This window comes from Juglans regia, chromosome 3 (assembly GCF_001411555.2).
Source record: "Juglans regia cultivar Chandler chromosome 3, Walnut 2.0, whole genome shotgun sequence".
Classification (NCBI taxonomy): Eukaryota; Viridiplantae; Streptophyta; class Magnoliopsida; order Fagales; family Juglandaceae; genus Juglans; species Juglans regia.
In genome coordinates, this window is record NC_049903.1 from 9,100,672 (window position 1) to 9,127,150 (window position 26,479).

At 36.5% G+C, this 26,479-nt stretch overlaps 3 protein-coding genes across 6 annotated transcripts; all 3 read right to left on the reverse strand.

Moving 5' to 3' along the window:
* Positions 1–233: 233 nt before the first annotated feature.
* On the reverse strand, positions 234–8,967 carry LOC109008558 (chromatin remodeling protein EBS-like). The gene is made up of 5 exons (XM_018988700.2): positions 8,631–8,967; positions 8,200–8,542; positions 7,482–7,550; positions 4,384–4,522; positions 234–684 (listed from the first exon to the last, which is right to left on the reverse strand). Exons 1-5 carry the CDS (start codon positions 8,701–8,703, stop codon positions 658–660), a joined length of 651 nt encoding a protein of 216 aa, XP_018844245.1. The 5' UTR covers positions 8,704–8,967; the 3' UTR covers positions 234–657.
* A 1,046-nt stretch (positions 8,968–10,013) lies between these two features.
* On the reverse strand, positions 10,014–15,447 carry LOC109008560 (50S ribosomal protein L4-like). 4 transcript variants are annotated; one of them, XR_004801125.1, is made up of 7 exons: positions 15,281–15,447; positions 14,818–14,977; positions 14,626–14,687; positions 14,337–14,489; positions 11,454–11,560; positions 10,601–11,356; positions 10,014–10,347 (listed from the first exon to the last, which is right to left on the reverse strand). XR_004801125.1 is itself a non-coding variant. In XM_035688357.1 (7 exons), the coding sequence occupies exons 2-7, from the start codon at positions 14,891–14,893 to the stop codon at positions 10,341–10,343; spliced, it is 534 nt and encodes a 177-aa protein (XP_035544250.1). In that variant the 5' UTR covers positions 14,894–14,977; positions 15,281–15,447; the 3' UTR covers positions 10,014–10,340. The 4 variants fall into 4 exon arrangements, 2 of the variants coding, with proteins under 2 accessions (XP_035544250.1, XP_035544249.1); XM_035688357.1 differs by lacking the exon at positions 14,337–14,489 and having other exon boundaries at positions 10,601–10,734; positions 11,237–11,356; positions 11,426–11,560; XR_004801124.1 differs by having other exon boundaries at positions 14,337–14,687.
* A 4,082-nt stretch (positions 15,448–19,529) lies between these two features.
* LOC109008556 (homeobox protein SBH1-like) lies at positions 19,530–26,479 on the reverse strand. The gene is made up of 4 exons (XM_018988697.2): positions 24,623–26,479; positions 23,996–24,239; positions 20,265–20,509; positions 19,530–20,109 (listed from the first exon to the last, which is right to left on the reverse strand). The coding sequence occupies exons 1-4, from the start codon at positions 24,977–24,979 to the stop codon at positions 19,906–19,908; spliced, it is 1,050 nt and encodes a 349-aa protein (XP_018844242.1). The 5' UTR covers positions 24,980–26,479; the 3' UTR covers positions 19,530–19,905.

The window sequence follows — 26,479 nt, forward strand, 5'->3', positions numbered from 1 at the left end:
AGACTTGGAACACAAAATTCACGAATATTCAATACAAAAAATAGTACTTGTCATCATTTTAACCATATTCTCAATACCTCTTTGATGTAACGTTAAATGATGGGTAAACAAGTAACATTGATCTTACTTTCAATCACCCTCTTCAAAATTAAATTTTACCGATTCAACATTTATCACCTCAATATTTATCACATGATCTTATCATATATAAAGTGTGAGAAGTAGTACTTATGTGACATAACCTCAACTATTTACCAGCAGGGATGTTCAGACCTTCCAGCTCATCCCATGCTGGCCAGAAACCATAAACGGATGAACCTCATCTTGGAAAAGTTATCCAACTAAATAGACAATGAGAAAGCTGCTATGATGCAAGCCACAATCCATTACTAGAAGTTCAGAATCTGGCTTCTTTTTCACTTAAATGCTTTCAGTTCAATGTGTTCTTCTACATCCACAGTTGAACTGAAATCTCCTTTTGGGAAGAATGAAAGAAGTCCAGCATTTTAATTTAACCTAGCAGAGCTACATATATCTCTGTCAAATACACAAGTTACTAACAGGAGCCAGTCTACGCTGTACATTCCACAAAACAACACTCAAAGAGCCGCTTCCTCACGCAAATACTTGTCTCCTCCTGCAATCCCTCAATTGTGGTCATCTCCTCCGACGCTTGGGCTCCACCTGTGAAGGATTAAGAACATCATCAATGAATAAAACTACCGAAGGGTAAAGAAAACATTCTGATGCCTCTAGCTAAAATCAATAATAGGACTTACACATTCTAGGACTGTATCTATCTAGCATTGCTTTTTTTAAATTACTGATTCCAATAGAAAAAGTCAATCGATAACGGGGTATTTTCATATTACCGACTCCAGTGCCTTCAGTTTCCAAATAAACAAAATAACCATATCAACCACGAGACGTTTCCAAATAACACAATTTTTATTTTCTATTTTTCTGGAAAATCCACCAACATTGAGCCTGTTCTCGCCTTCATATCATACATATGGTGGATAAAAATACAAATGAGGAGAGAGAGAGAGAGAGAATGGCAGGACTGAGTCAGGTTTTAGGATTTATCTTGATAAATATGAAACAAGATATTATAATATTTTAACATCTAGCTGTCCCAAGCAAATCCATAGTTCAAGATAGTCTAACAAATAAAAACACAGAAAGGTCATAAGAACAAAGCAATATTTTACCACAACCGGTGTGCATGATACTGTAACAGGAAGGCCCCATTTGGATTCAAAATTGATATCAACTCATCTCATCTAATTATTACAATTTTCTCAAATTCCCACACAAAATATAATAAACAATTTAATTTTTTCAAATTTCAAAACAATAATAATATTAAAAACTAATATTCTAACAATATTTAATTCAACTTTCAACTTTCATTTCAACTCATCTTATCTCAACTCACTATCCTAACCTCATCTAAATAAACAAGGGGTTTCATACAAGACCTTCCACAAATAATGTGCAGCAGATTTTAGCATGAGTGAAGAAAATCTTAGCTTGATCTATGACACCAGAAAGAACATAAAAGTGGAATACCACGTGTGTTTACCAGAGTTAGACAAGCATATAATTAATGCCATTGCTTTCATATTAGAGAACTATTACAAACAAAGAGATTACACAAAAGTAAACTCACAAACTGATATAGCTTCATGTGATGCATTAGATCTACTTTACATAAAAAGTAACTTTACATTAAAATGTCATGGAAGGTATTAACAGTGTTATAATTGAATATAATGACCAAGATAAAAGGAGCTCAAGACTATAAGATTAACGGGAAAACAGCGGAAAAAAATCCCCCAGAAACATTTACTTTGAATTATATATGATATTAGGGGGCCAAACGATTTTAGTTAAGTCACAGAGATGTTTAAGAAGCAGGTCGGGGGACATTTATTTTACCCTAAACATGATGTTCACCAGCAAATAGTGGCCTATGTAGCACCACTTTTGCAGTAGCATTTCAACTACGTCTGATCTCCTTGACTCTCCAACATAACATCTTCTTGCATATGTCCAAAATGGCATTTAGGATGATAAAGGCAATGGGAAAAATGAGAAATCAACATCAGGGATTGCCAGATAAAAGTTTGAAGGAGTGGAGTTCATCAAGGGTAGTCTAATATTATATCTTCAAGCAATTCAGATATACAGGTTGTTGAGTAGATGCTTTCCTTCTAAACATGCATTTAACCACTAAAAAATATATAAAATGGCATTGTTCAAAGATTTTTTCTTTCAGAAAAAAGGGCACATGCACCCACTGGCATTGATATTTGGGAAAATATTCGAGATCTACCTCCTATTCCAAAAAGAATATTCTGTCAAATAAGGTGCCTAATTATTATACAAGCATATTTTTTTTCCCTAATTTTCCTTGCCATGGGACCTGCTTGGTAACCGTTATCTAAATTTGCTTCGTATGGGGTATCTATCAAGGAAAAGAACCATTTTCACAAGGTTTGGGTGACTATATGGATCACAAAACTCAAGGTCAAGATAAAAGAAAAGCCTCTGGCATTTTCCCAAACATCAAAGGAGCCGGGTAAACTATTAGTAAGTGATATCTCTTCAAGTCCAAAATTTCATAAGTTTCCAAATTCTCGATACAACCGACAGAAGCTGTCATCAACGAGAACCAGATGGTGATCAAAATACTCTAAGTGACCTAAATCAGTATACAAAAGCAGAATAAAATATAGCTTGGTTGACAATTTTTTAGTATCACTACCATACATGTAATCATTTTTTTTTTATGTAGGGGAATCTCTCCAAGGCAGGGCCCTTCGGACCCACCCCTACAGAGTAAACCCCGGTCCTATGCACCGCACCCTCGGAAGTTTTCCTACACAGAACTGGTTAAATTGTTGGCTTTTCACCAAGGAGTGTGGCCCCAAAGGATTGTTTGCACCCATGAGTTGTTAAACCTTGGACCTTGAAGGAAGTAATACCCCAAGACCAAGGCCTTCATCACTTGGGCCAACCCCTTGGGGTTCATACATGTAATCGTATAAATCTCTAATGCAACTACAGTGGTTACAATGGGATGAAAATATCTATAATGAAAAAGGAGGACAGCTCCCAATAAAATAGGATTTTTTTTTTTTTTTTTTTTATGACGGGGGAACCACTCCACGGCAGAGCCCTTAGGACTCACCAATAAAATAGGATAATAAGACAAACAAAACATACCAACTTAGATTTTCATTAACAGGAAGCCCAGTATCTTTTTAATTGGTTATCAACAGTACTACAGAAGCCTCAACTCCTTGCATTTTCATTTGCAGAAACCGCAACTCAAGAATTGAACATCTATTTTGAATGGAATCTGTAGCCAAGTGAGCATAAATATTTAAAACCTTTAAATACTCCCCAATTTACTTCCAAAACAGGTGCCAGTACTTGTTAACTTATGGTTTGTGTGTTTAGTTTGTTCATATATCTTTTTTTTATCGGTAAAGAAGAATTTTATTGATGAGAGAAGTAAGCATAGTCTAAGTACACGGGACATATATAAGAGCAACACTTATGCTTGACTGTCTAGAAATACAATGTGGTCATGAATATTCATGCCATTATATCTAGTTCTTGGGACAATAGAGCTCTTATTATAAAGGATTTGCCTTTTTTTTTTTTTTTTTCCTTAATAAACTGGAATTATAAGGGTGATTTCTAGGAGGGTGGTGGATCTTTTTGTTTGTTGGAAAGACCTTCCAGGCAACCCCCAAATGGACTCCATGTGGAAAATAATTCCTCTGTCTCATGTGGTGCATTTGGTTTGAAAGGAATGGCAGGAGTTTTAATGACCGGGAATGCTCTTTAGAAGAATTTAGATGCGTCTTTTTCCACATCTTATTTCTTTGGGTCTCTGCTATGTTTTTAATTGGGCTAGTTTTCACGATTTTCTTGAATCCTTCTCTAGATTCTAACTTGTAATTACGTGTTAGCTATTGAATACTTTTTGTGTACTTGGGCTATGCCTCATTAATTGATTCAATAAAATTTTATTTTACCTACAAAAAAACATTTTTTTTTCCTTTATAAAAAAGAAGAATCTACCTCCAGACCAACTACACCAAACAAGAGACGTCCACCATGGTTCCAGTTTCAGACAATATGCACCTTCTCTTTCAAAAATAAAAACCATGTTTTACTTGAACAGAATATTTCTCAATTCACTACTATTTTCTTTGACCTCTAATAATACAAAAACCAAATGAAACCATTAGCCAAAAAGCAGGTGCATTGTGCATCATGCACAAGCTGAGATGAGAAATGTAATGATGTAAACAAAGACACAACATGCATCTACAATTATGTGGAATTAAGAAAACATCCTCCCACCTTGGCATCAGCAGCTGGTGATGTTGAAAATGTAATCTGGGGTTTTTTACCATCCTCATCAGATGAACATTCAGAACACACAAAGCGATCCAATTTTTTAGCTTCTTCAATGGTCGTGCCCACACAAGCAGGATGATACCTATAAGGCAAAGGTAAGTATTGCAATTAGTTTATGAGCAAGTGATTTGAAATTCAAACTCAGCATATCAGAACTCAAGCCACACCAAATGCAGTGTAACTTTGCAACATCAATAGGAATGGATTTTCCATTTTCTACAGAACGAGTTATCATACATCAGTCCAACACTTGCAAACGTTAACAGAAGAAAACTAATCTTTCAGAACATGCAACTTAGAGCATTTAATCTAGGGGTGGCAATATGTGACACAACAAACACGACACGATAAAAGCGGATTTGGGTTTGGGTTTGGGTTTGGCCTTAACGGGTTCGGGTCAAAATGGGTTGACCCGTAAGACATGATTGCTTAACGGGTCACTAACGGGTCAACCCGTTATGACCCGTTAGGAAAATTGAATTTACTTTTATACCCTTAGACCTAAAATTCAAAAAACCCCCAAGACTTAAGTTCCTAATCCATGCCACCCCCCCTCAGTTTTCTTTTTCTCAAATCCTCAACCTGTCTCGACTTCTCAGTGTTCTCACACCGCCCCCTCTGTCTTCGACTTCAGTCTTCAACCCAGTAACTCGTTGCCCACGGCGCCGCCACGCCCATTGCCCACGCAGTAGAGTCACGAGTCCGTAAGTTGTAACGGTCCCACGGCACCAGGCCCACGCCCTGTCGCCCACGGCTCACGAGTCTCTCTTTCTCAAACTCTCATGGTGGCCCAAACCGTCGGCATCCTCCCTCACACAGGCATAGATCCGCGGTGTCCCAACCTCCAAGCCATACAATCCACTGTAAGCCAATTTCTTTTCTTGGGTTTCCACTACAAGTCAATTAGTCTGCACTACTGCAGGAGCCTTTGCAGTAGAGTACTACTGATCTGATAGTATATCATGCTTGACTGGAAATTGTTTTAACTTTTAACCAGTACTGTAGCAAGTGGTTCGTGTCTCTTTAAGAATCAACAACTCCCATTTCTTGTTCTGATAAAAGTTCATTTTAGGGATTTATCTCACACCTTTCTTACCACATTGCAAAACTCATACTGGGTCGATAGAGAAGGAGTACCTTACCTTACAAATTTGAACCATATGCTTTACTTTGATGTCACAAATTGTCTCACCAATCTGGAAAACTTAATTATTGTTTCATCTTAAGAAATTAAGTGATCACCTGCTAGAGTTTTGTTTATATATGTATATAGTTGCTTGTGATTTGAATTACATTCAGAAGATAAATAAAACGAATTATATAATTTGCTTTGAAGCTGTTTGAAACATATGCATGCACTTTGTTATGTTGCAATATCATATTTAGTCATATAACTACCTAATTAACCGATTTGGTGTTAACTTCTTGTCTCATGCTGTGACATTGCTTATGCTGGCGCACAAAGAATTAATATTTAGAGGAGAATCCTATACAAGCTAGGACTCAATGAAAACTGAAAATTATCAACCTTTTATTCTAAAACGGAAAGAAGTTTATTATGAGAAGGGAATTAATATAAATAGGTGGACTATACTGAACAAAGTAGCTATAATAATTGGCATTCATTTTTCCAATTGAATCGTGCATTTTGAGAGAAGTCTTCCCTGATCTGTTTGAGGAGACGATCGAACAAAATAGGAGGACTATACTGAACAAAGTAGCTATATATTGTTGATTTAATGCGGAATTGAAGTTGAGTTTTCTTGTAATAATTTGTAAATGTAAATGTAATAGAGTAATCTGGGACTTGTAATGGAAAAAGTAAATTTACAATATTTGTTTTTGTTGTTTGTTGTCAGATGAGTGAGGCAGCAAGCGAAAATGACGATTTGATTGATTTGGACCCGTTGGACTCGAAAAGTTTTCAAAACGAAGAAGCTAAAGAAAAACGAAGGAAACGGTCAAACGAGTAGAGTTGTTTTGAAATGGTTCCTAATTCTGACAAAAATTATGGCAAGGCACGAGCTAAGTGCAAGATGTGTGGAGCTACTTACTTGGCAGCAAGCAAATATGGAACTAGAAATTTACAATGTGTGTTTTGTTTATTATATTTGGGATTGTAATTTTAATATTATTACAATGTGTGTGTATCATATTTGATACTATTGGGATTTTAATGTTGGTATTTTTCTTATTTAGATTGTAATTTTAGACTTGTAGTTAGTTTTTTATTTTTTATAGATATTGTTTATATTTTAATATTTATATAAAATCAATCAGATCAAACGGGTCACTACCAGGTCTGTTCAACCCATTAACGTAAACGAGTTGAAACGAGTCATATTGTGTCAATCTATTTCGTATTCACTAACGGGTCAAAATGGATCGTGTCGTGTCAACCCGTTATCTTAATGAGTCGTGTTAGGGTTTGAGATTTTGACACAAAACCTTTAACGGGTCGTGTTCGTGTTGACCCATTAAGTATAATATGCATGTCCTGACATTACACGAACACAACCCATTAACACGATTTGACATCCCCTGTTAATCCAAATAAAAACAAAAGCAAAAACACAACAGGGTGATGACAAAAAGCATAAACAAGACAAAGAGATATAGACATATCTGGCAAAAAGAGTACCAGAATAGAACAACTAAACATCTAGGTTTCTATTAGTGGTGTTTCACTATTTGCAAAAGGAAAGTTTCCTCTTACTTTTACTTAATTTCTTCTTTATGATAGCTGGATTGAAGATTGAGTATCCCATCCAAGTGCTGGTCATGTTTAACATAAAGTTCTATCATCCATTCTTGTTTTGATAAGTAAACATATATAATTATTCTAAATCACTAAGGTCACAACCTAACTGCTGAGTAAGATTGCATAAGTGTACAAAGGATAAGACACCTAATTAAGAGAAGATAGGGAACAAAAATTCAAAAACTCTATAAAGGAAGAAAAGTGGGCATCATTTTGGGAGATTGTCCATTCATACGAGGAAAACAAAAACATAATAAAATAAGAACCTACATCAACTTACCAATCCTTGCACCCCTCACATTGCACCATGAGGTCATCTGGGTTGTAAGGCATCTCACATTTGCAGTACCTTCAGGAAAAATGCCAATAAAAATCAGAACCCATCAATGTACTTATCCAAATCAATACAAAAAGTACAAGGAAAACAAAAAAACAGATTTCAGCCAAACCCAAAAGTACAAAAAACCAAGCTCAGAAAATCAGAATCGGGGAATGAACGAGTAAGGCGATGCATGAAAATTTGAATCAGTTATTCTAGTCTCAATAAAAAATATATATAAAAAATAATATAATGCAATGCAAGCATTTAAAATAATGTACAAAAGAATTTAAAACATGAATTCATAAACTAGTTTCTATAAGAACATAATTTGAATCTAAATAATTTCAATAAGCATATAATTCATGTATTTGAGCTCAATTATCCTACTTTTTTGCCTTCAATATTCTCATGTAAGAAGAAAATAAATACCATTGACTTATAAGGACAAGACAAGGGTATTGTTTTGTTCAGTCACAATTTTAGTGCACAAATACCATTCTTTGAATCAGCTAGAATCAATTTTTTTTTTATAAGTAAGAAGTATGTTTCATTGAAATCAGCTAGAATCAATTTGAATCAATTGATTGAAGTGGTTGAGTGAACTACTAAAAAAAAAACTCTAAAACCGATTCGCATTTCGACCGATTCAGTTTGAATTAAACCACAAAAAACTTACACGGCCACTCGGTCGGGAGTGAACCCTCCAGTAGCAGCCTTATACTCAAATCGGCAATAGTAATCCTCAGCCCCAACATTCTCAAGCTTGGTGTAGTTCTTGAACGAGTGAACGGTGCACTTCCCTTCGATAGTGTGGGCGCTCTGCACGTCATAGTGGTCGGACAAGAAGAGTTCCTTGGCTCCGTGGAACTGTCTCCGCCCTCCGATTGACTCCTCGGGCCGATAGTACCACCTCACCCTCACCTTCACGTTGTTCCGACCATCCATCTCGATCTTCTCTATGCGCGCCACATATGGGGGCTTACCCGTGTCCGATGGTCGCATCAGCACGCAGTCCCCAGCTGCCAAAACCAACCAAAAAGTTAAAAACTTTGAAACCCAACAAACAAAAAAGAACATTTTTTGAAAGGTGGATGTTTTGGGTTTTACCTCTGACAACCTTGTTGGTGCCTCTAATGGTGTAGGAATCTATGTCCCTCTTGCCAGGTCTAGTTTTGGCCATTGAGTAGGGTTTGTGCAGGAGAGAAAAGGGTAAAAAACAAAAAGATTCAAAATGTAGGGACCGTGAGTCCGCGAAGAGAAAGCAAAATATAAAGATTCAAACCTGGAATGAAAGATTAGTTTTTAGAACATAAATTTAAGGGGGAGAAGAGAAATAAAGAGAAACGACAGGTCCTCTTCAATCTTCATGGAGATGGAGGAGGACAGAGTGAGCGTGACGCTTGACCTGGGAGTAATAGTGACCTTTCTCTATTGGTTCAAGCCTTCGATGCAGGCGTCGTCGTTTGTCGTCCTATTTTGTTTTTTTTTTTTTTTTTTTTTTTATCAAAAAGCCATTTTATGATAGTTTAGCCTTTTTTCTTTTCAAATCAAGGTTGTTGAGGCGATCATTCTCGCCTTAGTAAATATAAATTATATAACGAATTTTCGACCCAATTGGTAGTTGTATTTACTCTCATATCTGAATAATTAATTAATTAATTACTTTTGGAGTACGAACAAGTAGTACTTCTATCTAATTATCAATTAAAACTAATATCTGGATAATTAATTTAAACTACTTAAAATATCGTGATCAGATACAAATATCGCATCATCTGTAACACTGGATTAATTAATAATTTTCCTATTCCATGACAATAGATGTCCCAAAAGATGTGAAACTTGAAAGTGAGATCTGAACTTGTCAAAGCAACATGGTTATTATCACAGTAGGCCTCGATTGGGATGACTTATTTTGCCAGTTGAGGTGATTTTTCTACTTTACAATTTATATATATGCATATATGTATGTATGTATAAATAAGGATAAGGTGCATACTTCCACAGACAATAAGATGAAAGGATATGGGTTTAGTAGCAGAGACTGCGGCCATTCACGGAGAAAATGGACAGAACTCAGCTTGTACTCGATTGTCTCATGGAATAATGCTAAAGTTTTCAACGCCCAAGACACTCAACTCACTCGCATCAAACATACAATGCGTCTCTGACCGCCATGGATCACTTTCACACCAACCAGACAAGTTTGAACTTGAAACCATAACAAATATTTCTCAGATTGACCCAGCCACACTTTGACCTTAGCCAGAAGATCCACAAAGCAATTGCCATCTGACCTAAAAGATAACATCAGGCTGCGGTGCAATATCACGTATGAGCAAGCTCTTTTTCCAAGCCTTCAGGTTTTTATCAGTCATTGTGACCTGAAGTCACTACCACTTGTTCTTGTTTCAAATTGTACAGAAAAATTTGATTCATGAAGCCGAAAGTACTTACTGAGCCAATGGCACATCAAAAAACTTGAAGAAGAAAGTGAATTCCCTTCCTTTCATCGTGATTTAGGATAGCAGCCAATATTCAACTGCAAAATTCTCAGCTGAAGATACAAGGCCAATGCACAAAAAAAATCAACCTATCCACCGGTGGATTTCCACATTTTGACATAGGCAACGCACAAATATGTTCTGAATTACATTTTTTCTATGAAAGAGAAAATAATTCCTTTTCTCATCTGAAACTGGAATGTAGCTTGTCAAGTGGAGTGATTTAACGGTTAATTGGAGTGTGCATCCTCTCAACAATTTTGCTTACTGCCTCACGGGACAAGTGTGTCGTGAAGCAGGATGCTGTAGACATTCAAACCCTGTAAAAGATGGGCAACAAGCATCAGCCAGCGGCATTACCCAATTGAATTATCTAACTTGGCTCATGGGAAACAAAGCAACCATGTGTTTGGAAGTATTTTTCAAATACTCAATATCAATAGTTGAATATGTATGATAAATCTTTTTCATCTTGGTAAATTGAGTCCCACACTCCCTCCTTAGGACAACAAATTAATTAATTTTCTTACAACTGATACACGGCAAGGAATAAGGGTCAGAAGAGCAACTTACAATTGATGCAGTACATTTGCATAATGTAGATTTTGTGTAGCCAACTTCATCTTTTCACCTATGGGGCCGCCATCCACCAGCAGAAGTTTCTTGGTGTTCTCCATTTGCTTGACATAATTCACCAAATTCTTGGTCTTTATGTGTTGGAAATTATCATAAAGAAATTATCATTGATATTCAAGAATAATCATATACGTTAAATTGGTGAAACAAGATTTATCCAACTAAACCAATCAAAGTCAATAAAAGGCTTCTTGGTGGTACTTTTAAGATGAGAAAAAATCAGAAGAATTCCTGAAAATTGACCATAAAAGAACATATGTGCTACACTTGTATGAATGTTTACTCAACTTTTCAGAAGCCACCAGGTGGTAAAGTTCTGAACTGGCGAGTGACCAACATTAATCTTCCTAATATCACCCAAGTAATCGCAAATACTACAGCACACAAGCATAGAACCTATTAACTAAACTAGTTAAGAACAGAGACAGAATACAAGCTGAGGACAGCTCATACTTTCTCCAAGGTCGAAAAGAAATTACCATATGTTGATGTTTTCATAATTAAATTTCAAACCACAACTCTAATCAGTGTAAGCCAGAAAAAGAAAATATTGGGAAGGGACAAGAGACATGCCTTTCCTTCTGCTGCACGAGCTGTCAAAGCAATCTTCAGCCCAAGTCGACAAACCTTCCTACTCAGCTTAAAAGCATGACTTCGTGACTTAGGGCCATGCATAGTAGCACCACCCCTAAACTGTACACGCCCATTGAATTCATTACAGTCCATTGAAACACATCTAAATTTCTTAGTAACAATGTAAACCTTAAAATCCATAAGCAGAGTAACTAACTGGGGTCCATGCAATGTTCCATGCCTTGCTCGACCAGTACCCTTCTGCCGCCAAGGCTTTCTCCCAGTGCCACTAACCTCGCTAATGGGTTTTGTTGAATGTGTTCCCTGCCGGCCATTCAATCAGCACTAAGTCTTACTGACATCCACATGCACTTCATCCCCACAAGTCACAAGGGAGGATTGATAACCATATATAATATTAAAGTTGAGAAAGCTCGCAAGCATCTAAACATTCTAAACCCAAAAACAAATGATAGGTGACAATCTAGAAGAATTTGATCAGTAAACTTCCTGTAATGCAAGAACCCATTCACTGATTGCAACAATTGCAGGATAGAATGCAGCCACACTATTTCTTACACTTATTAAGGTATCACTAAAAAGTAAAAGTATTAACCATGGTTTTGTTTTTTCTATTTACTGCTATTTATACTTTTACAATAAGTAGAATTTCTTCCATCGCATGGCTAATTCACATAGAAGACACAATGTCATTGAGTCCTTATTGGTAGATGGGAGGATTACAACGAATCCATGAGACCACGGATCACATTACCAATTACTATGCACAACTACTTTTAGTGCAATTTTCTTGGAGACCATGTCTGGATGGCCTTGTTGTTTAGTCAATTGACCAGCAAGAAGCAAGTTGGCTAGAGAGGCCATTTAAGGAGGTGGAGATTCTCAAGGTGGTGAGAAGTATGGCAGGTGACAAAGCTCCAGGTCCGGACGGGTTCGCTATGGCCTTCTTTAAGGCATGTTGGGAGGTAGTTAAAGATAACATCATAAGCTTCTTCCATGAGTTTCATGAATAGGTAAGTTTGAAAAAAAACCTAAATTCTACTTTCATTGCTCTTATCCCAAAGAAGCCGGGGGTGGTGGAGATTAAGGACTTTCATCCTATTAGCTTGGTGAGCGGTGTGTACAAAATCTTTTTGAAGGTATTGGCTAATAGACTGAGTATGGTATTGGAGAAAATCATATCCAAGCCTCAAAATGCATTCATATGAGGTCAACAAATTCTTGACTCGGTGCTCATCGCCAATGAATGCTTGGAGAGTCACATCAAGTCAGGTGAACTGGGGCTAATAGCCAATGAATGCTTGACATGGAGAAGGCCTATGGGTGTGTAAACTGTAATTTTTTGTTACACATGCTTAAGAGATGTGGACTTGGAGCAAGATGGTGTTCTTGGATCAAATTTTGTATCACCACCATATGTTTCGTACATCAATGCTTCAGTAGTTCGAGGGGTTTAATGCAAGGTGATTTCTACCTATCTAGGAAGCTTTTAGTAAAATTATAGCAGGTCTCGTGGAAGGGGGATTTCTATCTACCTTTATTGTTGGGGATGCACGAATTGGCACACTTGAGATGATATTTGCAAATGACACTCTTGTATTCTATAGGGCTAGTCGTAATCACATTCAAGCTTTGTGGGCTTGAAAGTGAATCTTACTAAGTTAGAATTAGTTCCGGTTGGAAATGTTCCAAGTGTTTTGAGCTTGGCCCATATCCTGGGGTGCAAAGTCTCCACTCTGTCAATGAAGTATCTCGATCTTCTATTGGGTGCCTTCCTTTAAGTCGCAGTCCAAAATTGAAAAATTGACACATTTACAAATTTCTTCAATCTTGTGTACAATTGTAGAGCGACTGGAGGAGCAGATAAGATGATGTGGTCACCATCCAAGAAGGGGAACTTTACTGTACAGTGATACTATAAGTCTCTTATGACACTCTAAGGAAATGCCGACTCATTGTATGGATTGTTGTTACATGTGTAAGAAAAGTGGTGGGTCTATGTATAAACTATTATTCCATTGTGATGTAGCCATGAGCTTATGGAACGATATTTTTGCGAGAGTAGGACTCTTTTGGGTAATGCCAAGAAGGGTTGTTGACTTTCTGGCCAGCAGGCAAGGCATCTGGGGTCAAATTGCAGCTATGTGGAAAATGATACCGACTTGCCTATGGTGGTGCATATAAAATGGAGAGGAATGGTGGGAGTTTTAAAGATTGTGAAAGGACAATAGACGAGCTTAAACTTTTTTCCTTCACACTTTATTCCATTGGTCGATTGTAATAGACTTTAATGGCATGAGCGTACATGATTTTCTAGTATCTTTTGACAGTCATGCCTGTGTGTGGCTCTTGTATATGTCCCGTGCACTTGGCTTCAATTATTTTCAATAAAAATCTTATTTTGTGATAAAAAACAATAATACCATTAGTGCCATTATAACCCCATGCCACCAAAACTAAAAAATAATGATCAATAACCATTTGTTGCCGTTTTGCAAGCTGCCATCGCACCACACAATGAACAATATCCTTCCTAATAGGCACGTCAAAAACATCGCCAGCCTAAACCATGAAGCCCTTATCTTCATTATGAAAATTTGTTACTAGAATGACCAGGTCCTGATAAAGTCCTATAGCACGTTACATTACTTCATTAAAACATTTTATAGAGACATCAAATTTGATATCAATAGCAACGCTCAAAGTGTTTGGCAAGTTCATCCATAGCCACAAGATAAAATATAAGAAAAAAGGCAAGAAATGGGAAGGAATTCAAAATAAACATAAAGTAAACAAACATGTGAATTTATCAAACTACCACAAAAATTGAACTACTCTTTCCGTCATAAAATGATGACCTTATAAAAAATTGCATCTTTAAAAAAAACCAAGGTAATTATATGAATTGTAAGTGTCAACCTTCAACAAACTCTGGTGCTTCGCAAGAGAAAAGGGCTATTATCATATCTATTAAAGGTAATCTAGCACATGCATACACATGCTCAACAAGGAGTATGCTTCTCCTAAGCAACACGGTACTTGTAAATGCATGCATGAAATGTTAATGTCTTCCTCCTACCTATAGTACGCTCTGCCGTTGCCACAGGCTTAGTAGACAATAAATTAGAGGGAAATGCTCCTTCACCCAATTCAGAAGTCAGAATGGAAGTTGAAAGCCATCTATTCGCAAGGATAGGTGATCCACCCAACAGTAATACATATAGGCTTGTAACTAAAACGCCAAAAGTACGGTAAGGAAGCGAAGCCCAACAAATTGGCGTGTTGAATATACGGTTACCGTGTACATTCTATCGGTAGTAGCTTGTAAAAACAACAGGGTGAGCAAATAAAATGTAATAAACATGAACCTTTGAAAGAGAAGAGGATCCTGAAGAAAATATGTTCTGCCCATGAAGATGGCCGTACAAATCTGTTAAGATAGGGAAAAATGGACAAATAAAAGAAAAATTAAGATTTATAAAGCCACAAAAGTGACCAAAGTTTGCAATCTAACAAATAATGACCGACAAAGAAAAAAAATAGATACATATCTCCCTTACCATGATAAGTACGAACGAAATGATCGACATGTGATAGTTGACGAATCACAGCGGCCAAGTGCAGATAGGGACCCATGAAAGGAACGTAAAAGCTTTCTGGATACTGAAACCGCCATATACTCTAACGAACTAGTAAAGGCTGCCCCGAAGTTTATTCCAGCTAAAAGGAAACAAAAAGCTACCTGTTAATCTACACTATCTAAGATTAGTTTTCCTCGAGCACAACTGTAAAATACACGTTTTTAAAACTTGGAATCCAAGAATTTACATGCTAACGTGCATTGAGGCGTGGCACGAGAGACACGAAAAAACTGTTTAAGGTGGGTTGATCGGACTTATTTAAACCACCTATTAGATTGACTTCGAGGCGTTTGAGAAAATACCGTCCAGAAAATAAAACTATAAAGTAAAATAGAAAAATTCCTGGCTACCAAAAGAAGAGGAAAATGAGTAAAAGTGGTACAATTCCAAGGTCGCGGCTTGAATATTTCCGTTCAAGTTCTCCCGGAGATAGATGGTCGTCGATGCTCCCGCCGAGTGTTCAGGACTGCGGAGGCAAGAGAAAGAGAGCGAGGGACTCGTGCGGAAAACAAGGACCCATAAGCACGTCGACTAGGTGAGGAGCCTCAAGCCCATTCCACTTTCACTATGGGCTTTGTCTATAAGATCAGAAAGCCTAGTAGCCTTTTTATATAAGAATCATTTGTTCAGGACTTAAAAAACAGTTAAAACTTAAAGGTATTTTATTATCTGCTGCAGGGAAGCCTCGTTTACTTGTACACCCCGCACACCAGGTGATGTGGAGGAGTTTTATTGTAAGAACAAAAAGAAAACAAAGAAACGGAAATGCCCAAAGCGTACAAGTCTTTCTTCCATGCGTTATTTCTCCTTGTCAAAGATTTTTTTTTTTTTTTTTTTAAGAATCTTGCCAAAGTTTTAAATTTTGTTTTGATTGAGATATTGGAACATAATATTTGGGTACTGTGTATTATTTTAGAATAGTCGATATATAGATAAATTATATATATTAAAAAATTATATTCTAAAATAATATCAATACAAATTTTAAAAACATACATTAGGAGTGTCATTTCGTGTTAATGAGTCGTGTCAAGACATGTATATTATATTATATGAGTCAATCCTAATCCGACTTATTAAGCTTACCCTGTCAAAATCTCAAATTTTAACACAACTCATTAACATAACGGGTCGTGTCAACTCATTAATATAATGGATCGTGTCGTATCGTGCCAAAGTTTTAAATTCTGTTTTGATTGAGATATTGGAACATAATATTTGGGTACCATGTATCATTTTAGAATAGTCGATATATGGATAAATTATATATATTAAAAAATTATATTCCAAAATAATATCAATACAAATTTTAAAAACATACATTAGGAGTGTCATTTCGTGTTAAGGGATCGTGTCAAGACATGTATATTATACTATATGGATCAACCCTAACCCGATTCATTAAGCTTATCGTGTCAAAATCTAAAACTCTAACACAACTCATTAACATAATGAGTCGTGTCAATCCATTAATATAACGGGTCGTGTCATGTCAATCCGTTTTGACCCGTTTACATAAATGGGTTGAACAGACCCGAATTAAACCTATTTGACCTAGTTAAGTTTAGCATAATTTTATATAAATGTTAAAATCACAATATTTATAAAAAAATATAAAATTAACTACAAGTTCATAATTACATTTCAAATAATAAAAATATCGAAATTAAAATCTCAACAATTTTATTTTTAGGTATAAGAGTATAATTTTAATTTTAATTTTCTTAACATGTCATAACGGGTTGACCTGTTATCTAGGGTAAAAACAGACCCATTCGGTTCGGTTTTTGGGCAAAACCGATGCCGACCGAAAGTTAATTTGCGGGGGAGAAAACCGGTCGACGGGGAGGAGAAACACCAGCCGAAATTGTAGCTTCATTTCTCTGTCGGTTCACGGTCGGTTTCCGGACCAAGCTTCCTCTAAGAGAGAGAGAGAGAGAGAGAGGATGAGAGCTGGTAAGAACGCGAGAAAGAATACACGAGCAAGAAGACGAAGTTATTTTGAAACGATGCCGTTTGGTTTAAACAAAACGGCATCGTTCTACTTAATTTTTTTTTTAATCGTTATGAATTAAACTACGCCATTTGGTATTAACCAAACGACGTCTTATAAGTTGTGTTTAAAACACAACTAAGGCTTAAAACTACGCCGTTTCACTTAAATTTAAGTGAAATTGCATCGTTTTAAGTATAAAATATATATATAAAAAAAATAGTTTATTTAGTTGGCCGATTCAGCGGTTTGAATCTGGTTCGAACCAGCCGATATCGGTTTTCTATATTAGTTGCTGCACGCCGACCGGTTCTCCACCGGTTTCGATCGGTTCTGAGCTCCGGTGGCCGGTCTGAGTCGGTCTAGGTCGGCTTTTCAGTTTTTTTTACATCCCTACCGTTATCAACATGTTAAGCAATCGTATCTTAATGGGTCAATCTGTTTTGATCTAAACCTGTTAAAGCTAAATCATATCGTGTTCGTGTTGGATTAACGGACCATATCACATATTATCACCCCTAACATATATATCTAAAAAATTTAATAATACTTCTCAATAAAAGATTCCATCTTTTAGGAAAAATAAAGGAATTCAAAATAAAAAAATAACATTTTTTTATGGTTCTCTAGATATATGGCTATCAGGTTTAGAGCTTGAACCGGTACGATGAGACAGCATTTAGGATTGAAAACTTCTCGGTATTAAAATCAATGGCATTCTTGTCAAAAGATCTCTAGGTTATGGCATTGGGAATGTTTCCCGTATGGAAATTTGGGAATTTTTATTCTTTCTGTGCGTGTGATTCATGTGGATGAGGACAATCAAGTACGGGTCAATCCTATAAATATTGTAGTTCCCTGTGTTTGGAAATTGGAATCCTGAAAAGTCTAATATGGTATATAATCCATAATTGATCCATACAAACTTTCTCACTCTAGGCATCTCTGATCATTGTTTACGCCCAAACAGTCCATTGAAGCTGTCTAGCTACTCATCGATATGAACGAGAAGAGAAGTACAGCTTATCGTAGAGACCGTGGAAAGCTTTCTGGGTACTAGGTGGCTTGCTGGAATGTGCCTTCCGTAGAGACAATGGTGCGCAATTTGTGATTGCCTAAGAAAACTTTCCGTCGAACGGCTGAAGGAGGAGTACTGAAGGAGTGAGCTCTGCCTGAGAAAGAAAGGGCTTTATTTGAAATAAGGGTAAAAGTGAATTAAAGAATTTTCGTTTTCTTAGAATCATTTCTTGATGACCCAAAAAAAACAGAAAAGAATACTAGAATAGGAAGCAATCAAATATTTAAATTAGATCAATTTTCTCATAAATAAATAGTTAAACACCTAAGTCCTAACATCCAAAAAGTCTTATAACTGGATATTAATTTAGTTAAACTTTTAATCTTCAGGATCATAATATTTCATCACGTTTTCGAATCCGACAGCTACAATGACCCACTCTATCAATACTGACTCAGTGGTAGCTCTTTCCCTTTTAGCTGCTTCACTCATCTGTCATTATTTAATGACTTAACATCATGTCCATACATAATACCAAGATATTTTAACTCAACATGTAGATCACTCCCTCCGTGACTTGAATTCATAACATTATCCATGCTCTGATATCAATTGTTAAAGACTCAACTATTTATCTAAAAGCTCTAAAACTTTTTGGTACCAATTTAGTTAAACTTTTATCCCTTAACATCATAACATAAATAAATAAATAATTTTATTATGAAAATAGTAATATGTTTCATTTATTTTTCCCGTCTTTTAGATATATTTTTTACGTAAGTTTTGGAAGAAAAATTTAAAATCTTTAATAATCAGTGTCAATATTGAAGTTCTCGAATTTTTGGACTTTTATTATAATCTGTACCATAAATCATAAGGAAAATGATAGAGTTACTACCCTCTTACTATTCATTTACTATTTTTTTTATATTTGAATTTTTTTATAATTTTTTATTTTACTTAATAGTTAATGAAGTGATAAATAGTAAGTTTATATATTATTTTAATTTTTTCTTAATGATTAAGGATGTTAAAAAAATATTTAAAATAAAATGATAAAAAAATAAAAACACTACAAGTAGTAGATGGGTAGTAAATAGGTAGTAAGCCTATCACTACCCTAATCATAAATTTGGATTTATTTATGGGTAGTGATAGGCTTACAACCTATCTACTACCTATCTACTACTTGTAGTGTTTTTATTTTTTTATTTTATTTTTAACATCCTTAATCATTAATAAAAAATTAAAAAAATATATAAATTTACTAATTATCACTTCCTTAACTATTAAATAAAATAAAAAATTATAAAAAAAATCAAATATAAAAAAAATAATAAATAAGTAGTAAGAGGATAATAATCCTATCATTTTCCTTTATTTTTTTAAAGATTCAACAATTTTGGGCCCAGTACTAACAAGGGACAGAGCTGAAAGTACGGCTATTCCAGATTCTAAACAGAAAAATCTCCATACCTTTTTCAATTTCATCGGTCTGTCCATATTAACAATGATCTTACAGAAAACCCCAAATAAATCTATTATACAAGCATACATGCACTTGCAACGCAAAGCAATGCCATGCCATGCCATGCCATCACACATGCAAGTCTCGATATTACTTTACATGGACAAAGCTGGATAAGCCGGAGCCAATAAAGAGGAATTAAGTACTTTGTAGTTATAACATTCCTGATCCTAAACAAGCAAAGTCCATTTCAGACCTGACAGTGAAGATCGAAGCTTAATTAGTACAACATGCATTTAGATTAGCTTAATAATGCTATACATTCTTTCTGGTTTTAGTTTCAATCACTCTCAAATGGAACGAACTCCAGCGTTAATTTAAACCCAACAAAGAGAACCTGATTTAAATAGCCAACATGCTTATCGAATACACATGATGGCATTACATGACATCAACGACATGGTTTAGAAGTGCAACCATATTTAATTATACAATATTTTTGCATCATGTTATGCAGAATTATCATCTTCATAGCATTGTGGGCGAGATATCCATGGAAAAGGGGTTGCCCAAGACATTGTCCATGTAATACTGGGGGTGGGCAGCATCCATCACTACGAACTGCATATCTTCAGAAGGCTTCCAATGCCGTTTTCTTTGATTGATGAACCAGTTGTTTATTTGCTTCTGATCCAGGCCAGTTGATTCAGCTAGAGCCAGCTTCTGTGACTCCTGTTAACAAACAAAGAAAGTGGAACGCATAAAGATGATCAAAGCCCAATTAAACATTACAATGCAGTCTGAAGAATATTATATATATTTTTCAATTAAGGTGTGCATATTAACTTCGCCAATGAGCATTAAGTAACTTGTATCAATATAATTACCGATGGGTAAGGCCATTTGTAATGCCTGCTCCACCAATCCAGCAACTGTTGCCTAGCTTCTTTTGGTAGTTTCCCTTTCTTCCTCTTCTTCATGAACTCCTGTTTCAGACTGCCTAAATATCCACTGTATTTGCGCAAAAGCTGACCTTTCAGCTCTCGGTCCTCCGCCTGCGGATCAATCAAGTTGTTATTCAAATCAACCTCTTCTTCAGATGATCCACTCCTATCCACAGCCTCTCCACCCCCTTGGGAAAAAAAAAACGAAAACAAAAAACCAGTGAGCAGCTCGACATGAAAGTAGATTTTCACAACAATCTGCCGCTAGCTGTACAATCTCAAGCATCAGAAGCAGCTCTGTAACGTTTAATTAATATTGCTTTGTAAATCAATAAAAAGCAATGAATTCATAAATTCCATGGCAATGAGGAGAATTACTTGTTCTCCCTTCCAACTCGCATATTTTCCAGTTCTAACAAGTTCATATGAACTAACAATAAAATATATCAGCCTATATATGACTATCAGTAGAATTGTGTCAGTACACACAGGCACCAACCCTAAGTTTGGTCATCTGAATGAAAATTCTATAATTCCACTATAAATTAATGTTCCAAAATACAGTTTCCTATGGCTCAGGAAATCTTTCCAGACCCCCAAATGTCTTTTTCTACAATCCCACCTAAGTTGGGGAAAACTGGGTCATACTCAATCCATGTAGACCTACTTCATCTATATATTATAAATAATCCTATCGCATCTTTTTTTTTTTTTTTCAAGTCCAAATCTTGCTTTCCCATAACTTTTCACCATGACATCCATGATAGGACAACTGCAAACTCATTTCTTCCTGATGCCCCCCATTCACCAGTTTCTCTATACCTTTCTACATCACAAGAATTTCTTGCTTGATAAAAAAATATGGCCTATTAGGATTTAAAAGTTTAGTTAAATTAACAAGCCATAATTAATAGTTATAGAACAATAACTTTGTGTGCATACAAGGTGAAAGACTTCAGGAAAGGAGATGATATCTTGAAACAGATAATCGTGTACCATGAAATGTTATCAAAGCAATAGGAAATGAGTGTTTTGAGACTTCTACACAAATGGAATTAATTTTCTGAATAAGTTAGATGGATTAGGAAATAGGAAGGAAAGAAAGTAAACCACATCAATCGTCTAATAAAGAATTGTTGTACTAACTGAAATTGAGCACTACTTGTATCAGATTGGAGTAACTACCTCCATGACATGCTTCCAAATCATATATAATTAAAGATAGTATCAAGTAAATCAGAAAATGGAGAAAGGATCCTAAGTTCAGCTAAAATTTCACATTTGGAACGAGTGATGTCTTGAGAAAAGGGATTATTTGGTCAATGGGCTGAGGGCATGCAGAAGTGTTGTCCAGAACCGTGGATTGTACCTGGAGATCTGCATGATCCAATAAAAAATCTGAAGGTCATTTTTCCTACCTTTGGAAAATAGCGTGTACCTAATAAGAAACGCCCAAAATTATATATTGATACAAGTACAAATCTTTTATTATAAGTTCTTTTGAGGACCCGTATGGCGTACCCCCACCACACGAATCAGGTCAATGATCAGTTGTCTGCAATGAAAAATGGCCCTAGAAATTGTTGTCACCAAATGGTTCAAACCTTAGGGCTTGGCGCGAGCATGCCCCAAAGGCCAGGGTCCTTACCACTTGAGTCACAAGTACATACATATATGTATATATAATCACCACAGGCAGGAGTTTTTCTGAAGTATATGACTTTACTTGACCTCATCCATGCCCCTATGCATTTAGCTTCACCGTATCCTTTAACAGAATACATGCATTAATCTGTAAGTATTCATTCAACGATTTACACACATACTCTCACTGCCAAGTGCATGCATGCACCATGAATATTAGAATTATAGACTCAACCTGGCAAGCTCAAAAAACAAGATAAAAACTGAAAGAAATGTGATAAATATAACGTCGGTAAATGGCTTAGTAAGCAACACAACGTAAAGCATTAGGGGCATCATACTAAGGGCAGGCTGACAAGGATGTGCCTATTTAAAGATATGAACAGAAGTTCTTGGTTAAAAAAAGAGCATTAACATTGCTAGTATGCATCGCTAGCACAGAGTCGCACGGTCAGCTGTCGAGGAAACTGGCACCAATCATTCTATTTTAATATCATATAAATAGCTAGGCACTTCATTCAGCAATTCAGCCTGTGTGAATCTAAAAACATTTTGTGTGATGATTATAATAATACATTGGACAACCACTAGTTTGATTAAATTAGTGCTTTTAACAATAACAACAAAAAAAAAAAAAAATGTTTGAATACCATGGAAGTATTCAACAGTTATTTGTGCACATATCTTCTTCATCTCATTTTTTATGTTAGAATGCGCACAAAATATGTATCCATATTTATAGAGAAATTACATTGAGATCAGATAAAGTAAATATTATAAAAATAAAAATAAAATAATATCATAATTATGAATATCAAATTAAAATAATATCAAATCAAATTCCTAATCATGATTTGATATTTTTTCCAACAGTCTGTACTGCTCTCCCTTGGAAACCCCATCCACTCACATACTAGAAACGGCTTCCTATCTCTAAATAGATCTGACAGCATTTTGCATACTACATGGTTTAAAGTTTCAGACCCAATTGTCCTTCTGCCACGGGATTGATCTTCATGAGCACCAAGATAAAAAGAAACCCTATTTCTACCAATCTTAAAATCAACCCTAAAAAAATGACTAGACGTACGTATCAAAACATATCACTCAAATGGGAACATTACACGTAATTAATTATCAGAATTTAGCAATTAAAGAATTTGGCGCACGTTAATAACTAGGTATATATGCAAAATGCAGACACTAGTTTTTTTTTTTTTTTTGAAATAATGCAGACACCAGCAAGTTTAATAAAATTAACGTCGTAAAAAAAAATCTTCCACGTATTAAACCGTTATCATTGCACGTATATATCCCTGCCTCTAAACTTCGTACTCTCCCTTCGAGACCTCATCCACGGTATCAAACCAGACGTCCAGGATGTAGTTTTCAAAAGGTTTTTCAACCAAACAAGCGCATGGACGCTGCACGTATATTAGTTCTTCCGATGATGTCTCGTGCCAGAACGTTCCTGAGAGAAAACCCTGGACAAGCTATTGTCACAAATTATCATGTCTCTTAACATCAGCTGAAAATATGTCAAGATCAACCAATAGAAGCTGAAAAGTTAGAAGAAACAAACCAAGCGCATTTACTTCAGAAAAACCTAGAAGAAAATGAAACAAGTAGTGTTTACCACTCTATGCATGATCTGCAGCTAGAAATAACATGGTTTTAAATGGATACCCTAGCCATCGTCTCAAAAAACAAAGCTGTCCAAACATGCAAAAGATTATCGAACAATTCAAAAATAAAAGAGACGAGCCCTAAAAAGATTAATTAAAAAGGGGGAAATAAAAGCAGCCACTTTGCGAAACAAGATCTTTTTCGTATTGTTAACCGATATTATTAACTAAAACTACAAGTTGGCATACACAATTAATACATCATGCATGGCTGGTTACTAAAATAAGGCAAATCCAAGAAATAAATAATAAAGGTACGAAGAAATGATCTAGGAAGTTTGTGATATATATATATATATATATAGAGAGAGAGAGAGAGAGAGAGTAATCAAGAGATCAAAGCACCAGAATCTGAAGAAGAAACTGTGAGGGCTTTGAACTGGCACTCGGTCCTTTGGAGGAAAAGCATGGCTTCCTTGAAGGGTTTTGAAAGCTCTTGCTCGTACTTTGTCAGCATCTCACAGTAGGCTTCCATGAACTGATCCAGCGCCGGATCTTCACCGATGCAGCCCGTACCTGTCTGGCCCATTGTGGCCGCTGAAACACACGTTTCTTCTAGTCGTGCCACCACCTCAGGAGGCGCTCCGACCTGTTTTGTGCAAAACCTCATAAGAAAACTTGTTGGGAGTCGGGAAAATGGGCAAAATTTAACAGATGTTAGGGCCCATTTAAAGGGTCTTGACTTCACTTTCTCTTTTTTACCGGGGAGTAAACATGATAATAAAAGATTATGGAAGGACTTCGATGTTATGCTTATGCATATTATAATTTTCAGATCCAAGCTTGGGTGAAAAAGTGCCCAAAGACAAACGAATGCCGATCATTTTCAGGCACTGGATTATAGGGATTTGTATGTTTAATTTCAACAAAGAAGAGAGAAACAATGAGCATGCGCTAAAGGGAAGGAGAGGATTGTCTCTTTGAGTTGATGGGTGTTGGAAGTTCGAATTAAAAAATTTAGCTCTTTTTTACCTTTTGGCAATTGACATAGGCAGTCAAGAGCCGTTGGTAGTGAGGATGAGCCATGATCTTAACCTTCTCGGCGGAACTGCTGCTCTGGATGTTGCCGTTGTTGTTCTCCATGAAATAACAGCCAGTGTTGCTATTATTGTTCTGGTCATGAAAAACGAAAGAGGAGATGTTACTGCGGTTTTGATTTTGATCGTGATTGTTGGTGGGAGGTATAGGGAGGAGTAGACTATTAGTGTCTGCATTAGGATGATGATGACTATGAGAAGTCATTAGAGGCATCATCATCACTGGACATAAGCCATAGTTGTTTTCTCCAAAAGCCATCATACAAGAAGTGCCATTAGAACCACTCTCCATTATCTCTTTCTCCTCGCACTTTCTTATTCTAACCTAGTTCACTTGGATTTTCTATACGTCACAAACCCTCTCTCTCTCTCTCTCTACGCAATCTTTTTGCTATAAAGAAAACTGTCTCTCCGGGCTCTCCCGGGTTTTTTGCTACAACTTTCAGGCTTTTTACTGGAAATCCTAAGTAGTGATAGTGGTAGTAGTCAGTTATTGAAGTAGTAGTGGTTTTCTCTCTTAGGGTGGACTGGTATGGCAAAGGCTGCTCAGATTTCCTTTGGAATTTGGGTGTTCATCTTTATGCTCGTTAAAAGCATTAACTCTCTCTCTCTCTCTCTGAGGCACATAAACACAGACGCTCTCTCTATGTAAAGCTTCTATGAATGGAGTGGAAGAGAGAGATTCATCTGGCACAGAGCGCACACGGACTGGGCTGCAGATAGAGAGACAAAGCGCTTAAACAAGAAGGGGCAGTGGCTCATGTAAATGCCTAGAGGCACAGGTGCAAAGCTTTACCTTCCCAATGAAAACTCTTCCCTCTTTTCTTGCACTGTCACTGACGCACTGCCATTACTGGCAAAACTAGAATAAGAGAGAGAGAGAAAAATATTTCGTAGAGAGAGAAAGAGAACGATCAAATCGAGGAAGAGCCGAGAGATCGCCTACTAGGAGTGACGGATGGAGGAAGGCAAAGGATTTTGGGGCACGGAATCACTCTCTATATCTCTCGACACTGTACCCTATCTTTCTTGCAACTATACTGGTGCTTGATAGCAATCTGTCCACTCATTTAATATTCGCTTGCTTATTGTCCTCTTCTTCCTCCCAAACCCAAACCTCTCTCTCCAGTTCTCTTTTAAATTTTTAATATTTAGGATAGGAAGCGTTGCAGCCGTTGCTGCCAAGGCCGGATGTAATCAGCAACACGACGTCGCAGTACTCTTCTTTGAAAGTCAAAAAAACCCTAAAATAAAATAAAATAAAAGAATTACCCTTATCCCTAAGTTGAATTTGGTCAGATAAAATCTTTTCCAAGTTTATACTCTCTCCCATCTCTCGGTCTCTACCCTAATTAGTATTATTTGTCTGGGCTGTGATCCCATCTAATCCATAGTTATTTGCATTGAAAAAAGTGAGTCTGCAGCGAAAGAAAAAGCAGGTAAAGTTTATAAGTGGGACAGTCCGAATGTCTCTTCCCCTCTCTCTCTCACTAGCTACCCTCTACATCTTATAGGGTTACTCGATCTCGAAAGTCGTAGAGCTGTACGCGTAGTAGCTCGGGCTCCCCACCTCCTGCGAAAACTCGTGCGAAACAGCTCCAATCAATGGTGAACCTTTCCCTCCGTTACAGTACCCGCACGCTCTCCTAACCTAAAACACTCTTGCATTAAGCAATTTTACATCTCAAGTGTGGGTACTGCAGAAGATAATTCCACAGTACAGTTTCATCTTCCTTCAAAAAAGAAAATGAGAGGGGGAGAGAGAAGGGGGAGGGGAGAGATCCAGCTCCGC

Excerpts from the sequence above, each read along its gene's own strand:
- LOC109008558 (XM_018988700.2), bottom strand. The coding sequence starts at position 8,703 with ATGGCCAAAACTAGACCTGGCAAGAGGGACATAGATTCCTACACCATT. Across the intron at positions 8,543-8,630 it reads CACCAACAAGGTTGTCAGAG|CTGGGGACTGCGTGCTGATG; the intron begins GTAAAACCCAAA and ends TGGTTTTGGCAG. Across the intron at positions 685-4,383 it reads CACCAGCTGCTGATGCCAAG|GTGGAGCCCAAGCGTCGGAG; the intron begins GTGGGAGGATGT and ends AATCCTTCACAG.
- LOC109008560 (XM_035688356.1), bottom strand. The coding sequence starts at position 14,893 with ATGGGTCCCTATCTGCACTTGGCCGCTGTGATTCGTCAACTATCACAT. Across the intron at positions 11,561-14,625 it reads GATCCTCTTCTCTTTCAAAG|GGAACACATTCAACAAAACC; the intron begins GTTCATGTTTAT and ends AATGGCCGGCAG. Across the intron at positions 10,735-11,236 it reads CTCGTGCAGCAGAAGGAAAG|ACCAAGAATTTGGTGAATTA; the intron begins GCATGTCTCTTG and ends CAACACATAAAG.
- LOC109008556 (XM_018988697.2), bottom strand. The coding sequence starts at position 24,979 with ATGGAGAGTGGTTCTAATGGCACTTCTTGTATGATGGCTTTTGGAGAA. Across the intron at positions 24,240-24,622 it reads CCTATGTCAATTGCCAAAAG|GTCGGAGCGCCTCCTGAGGT; the intron begins GTAAAAAAGAGC and ends TGCACAAAACAG. Across the intron at positions 20,110-20,264 it reads ACAAATGGCCTTACCCATCG|GAGTCACAGAAGCTGGCTCT; the intron begins GTAATTATATTG and ends GTTTGTTAACAG.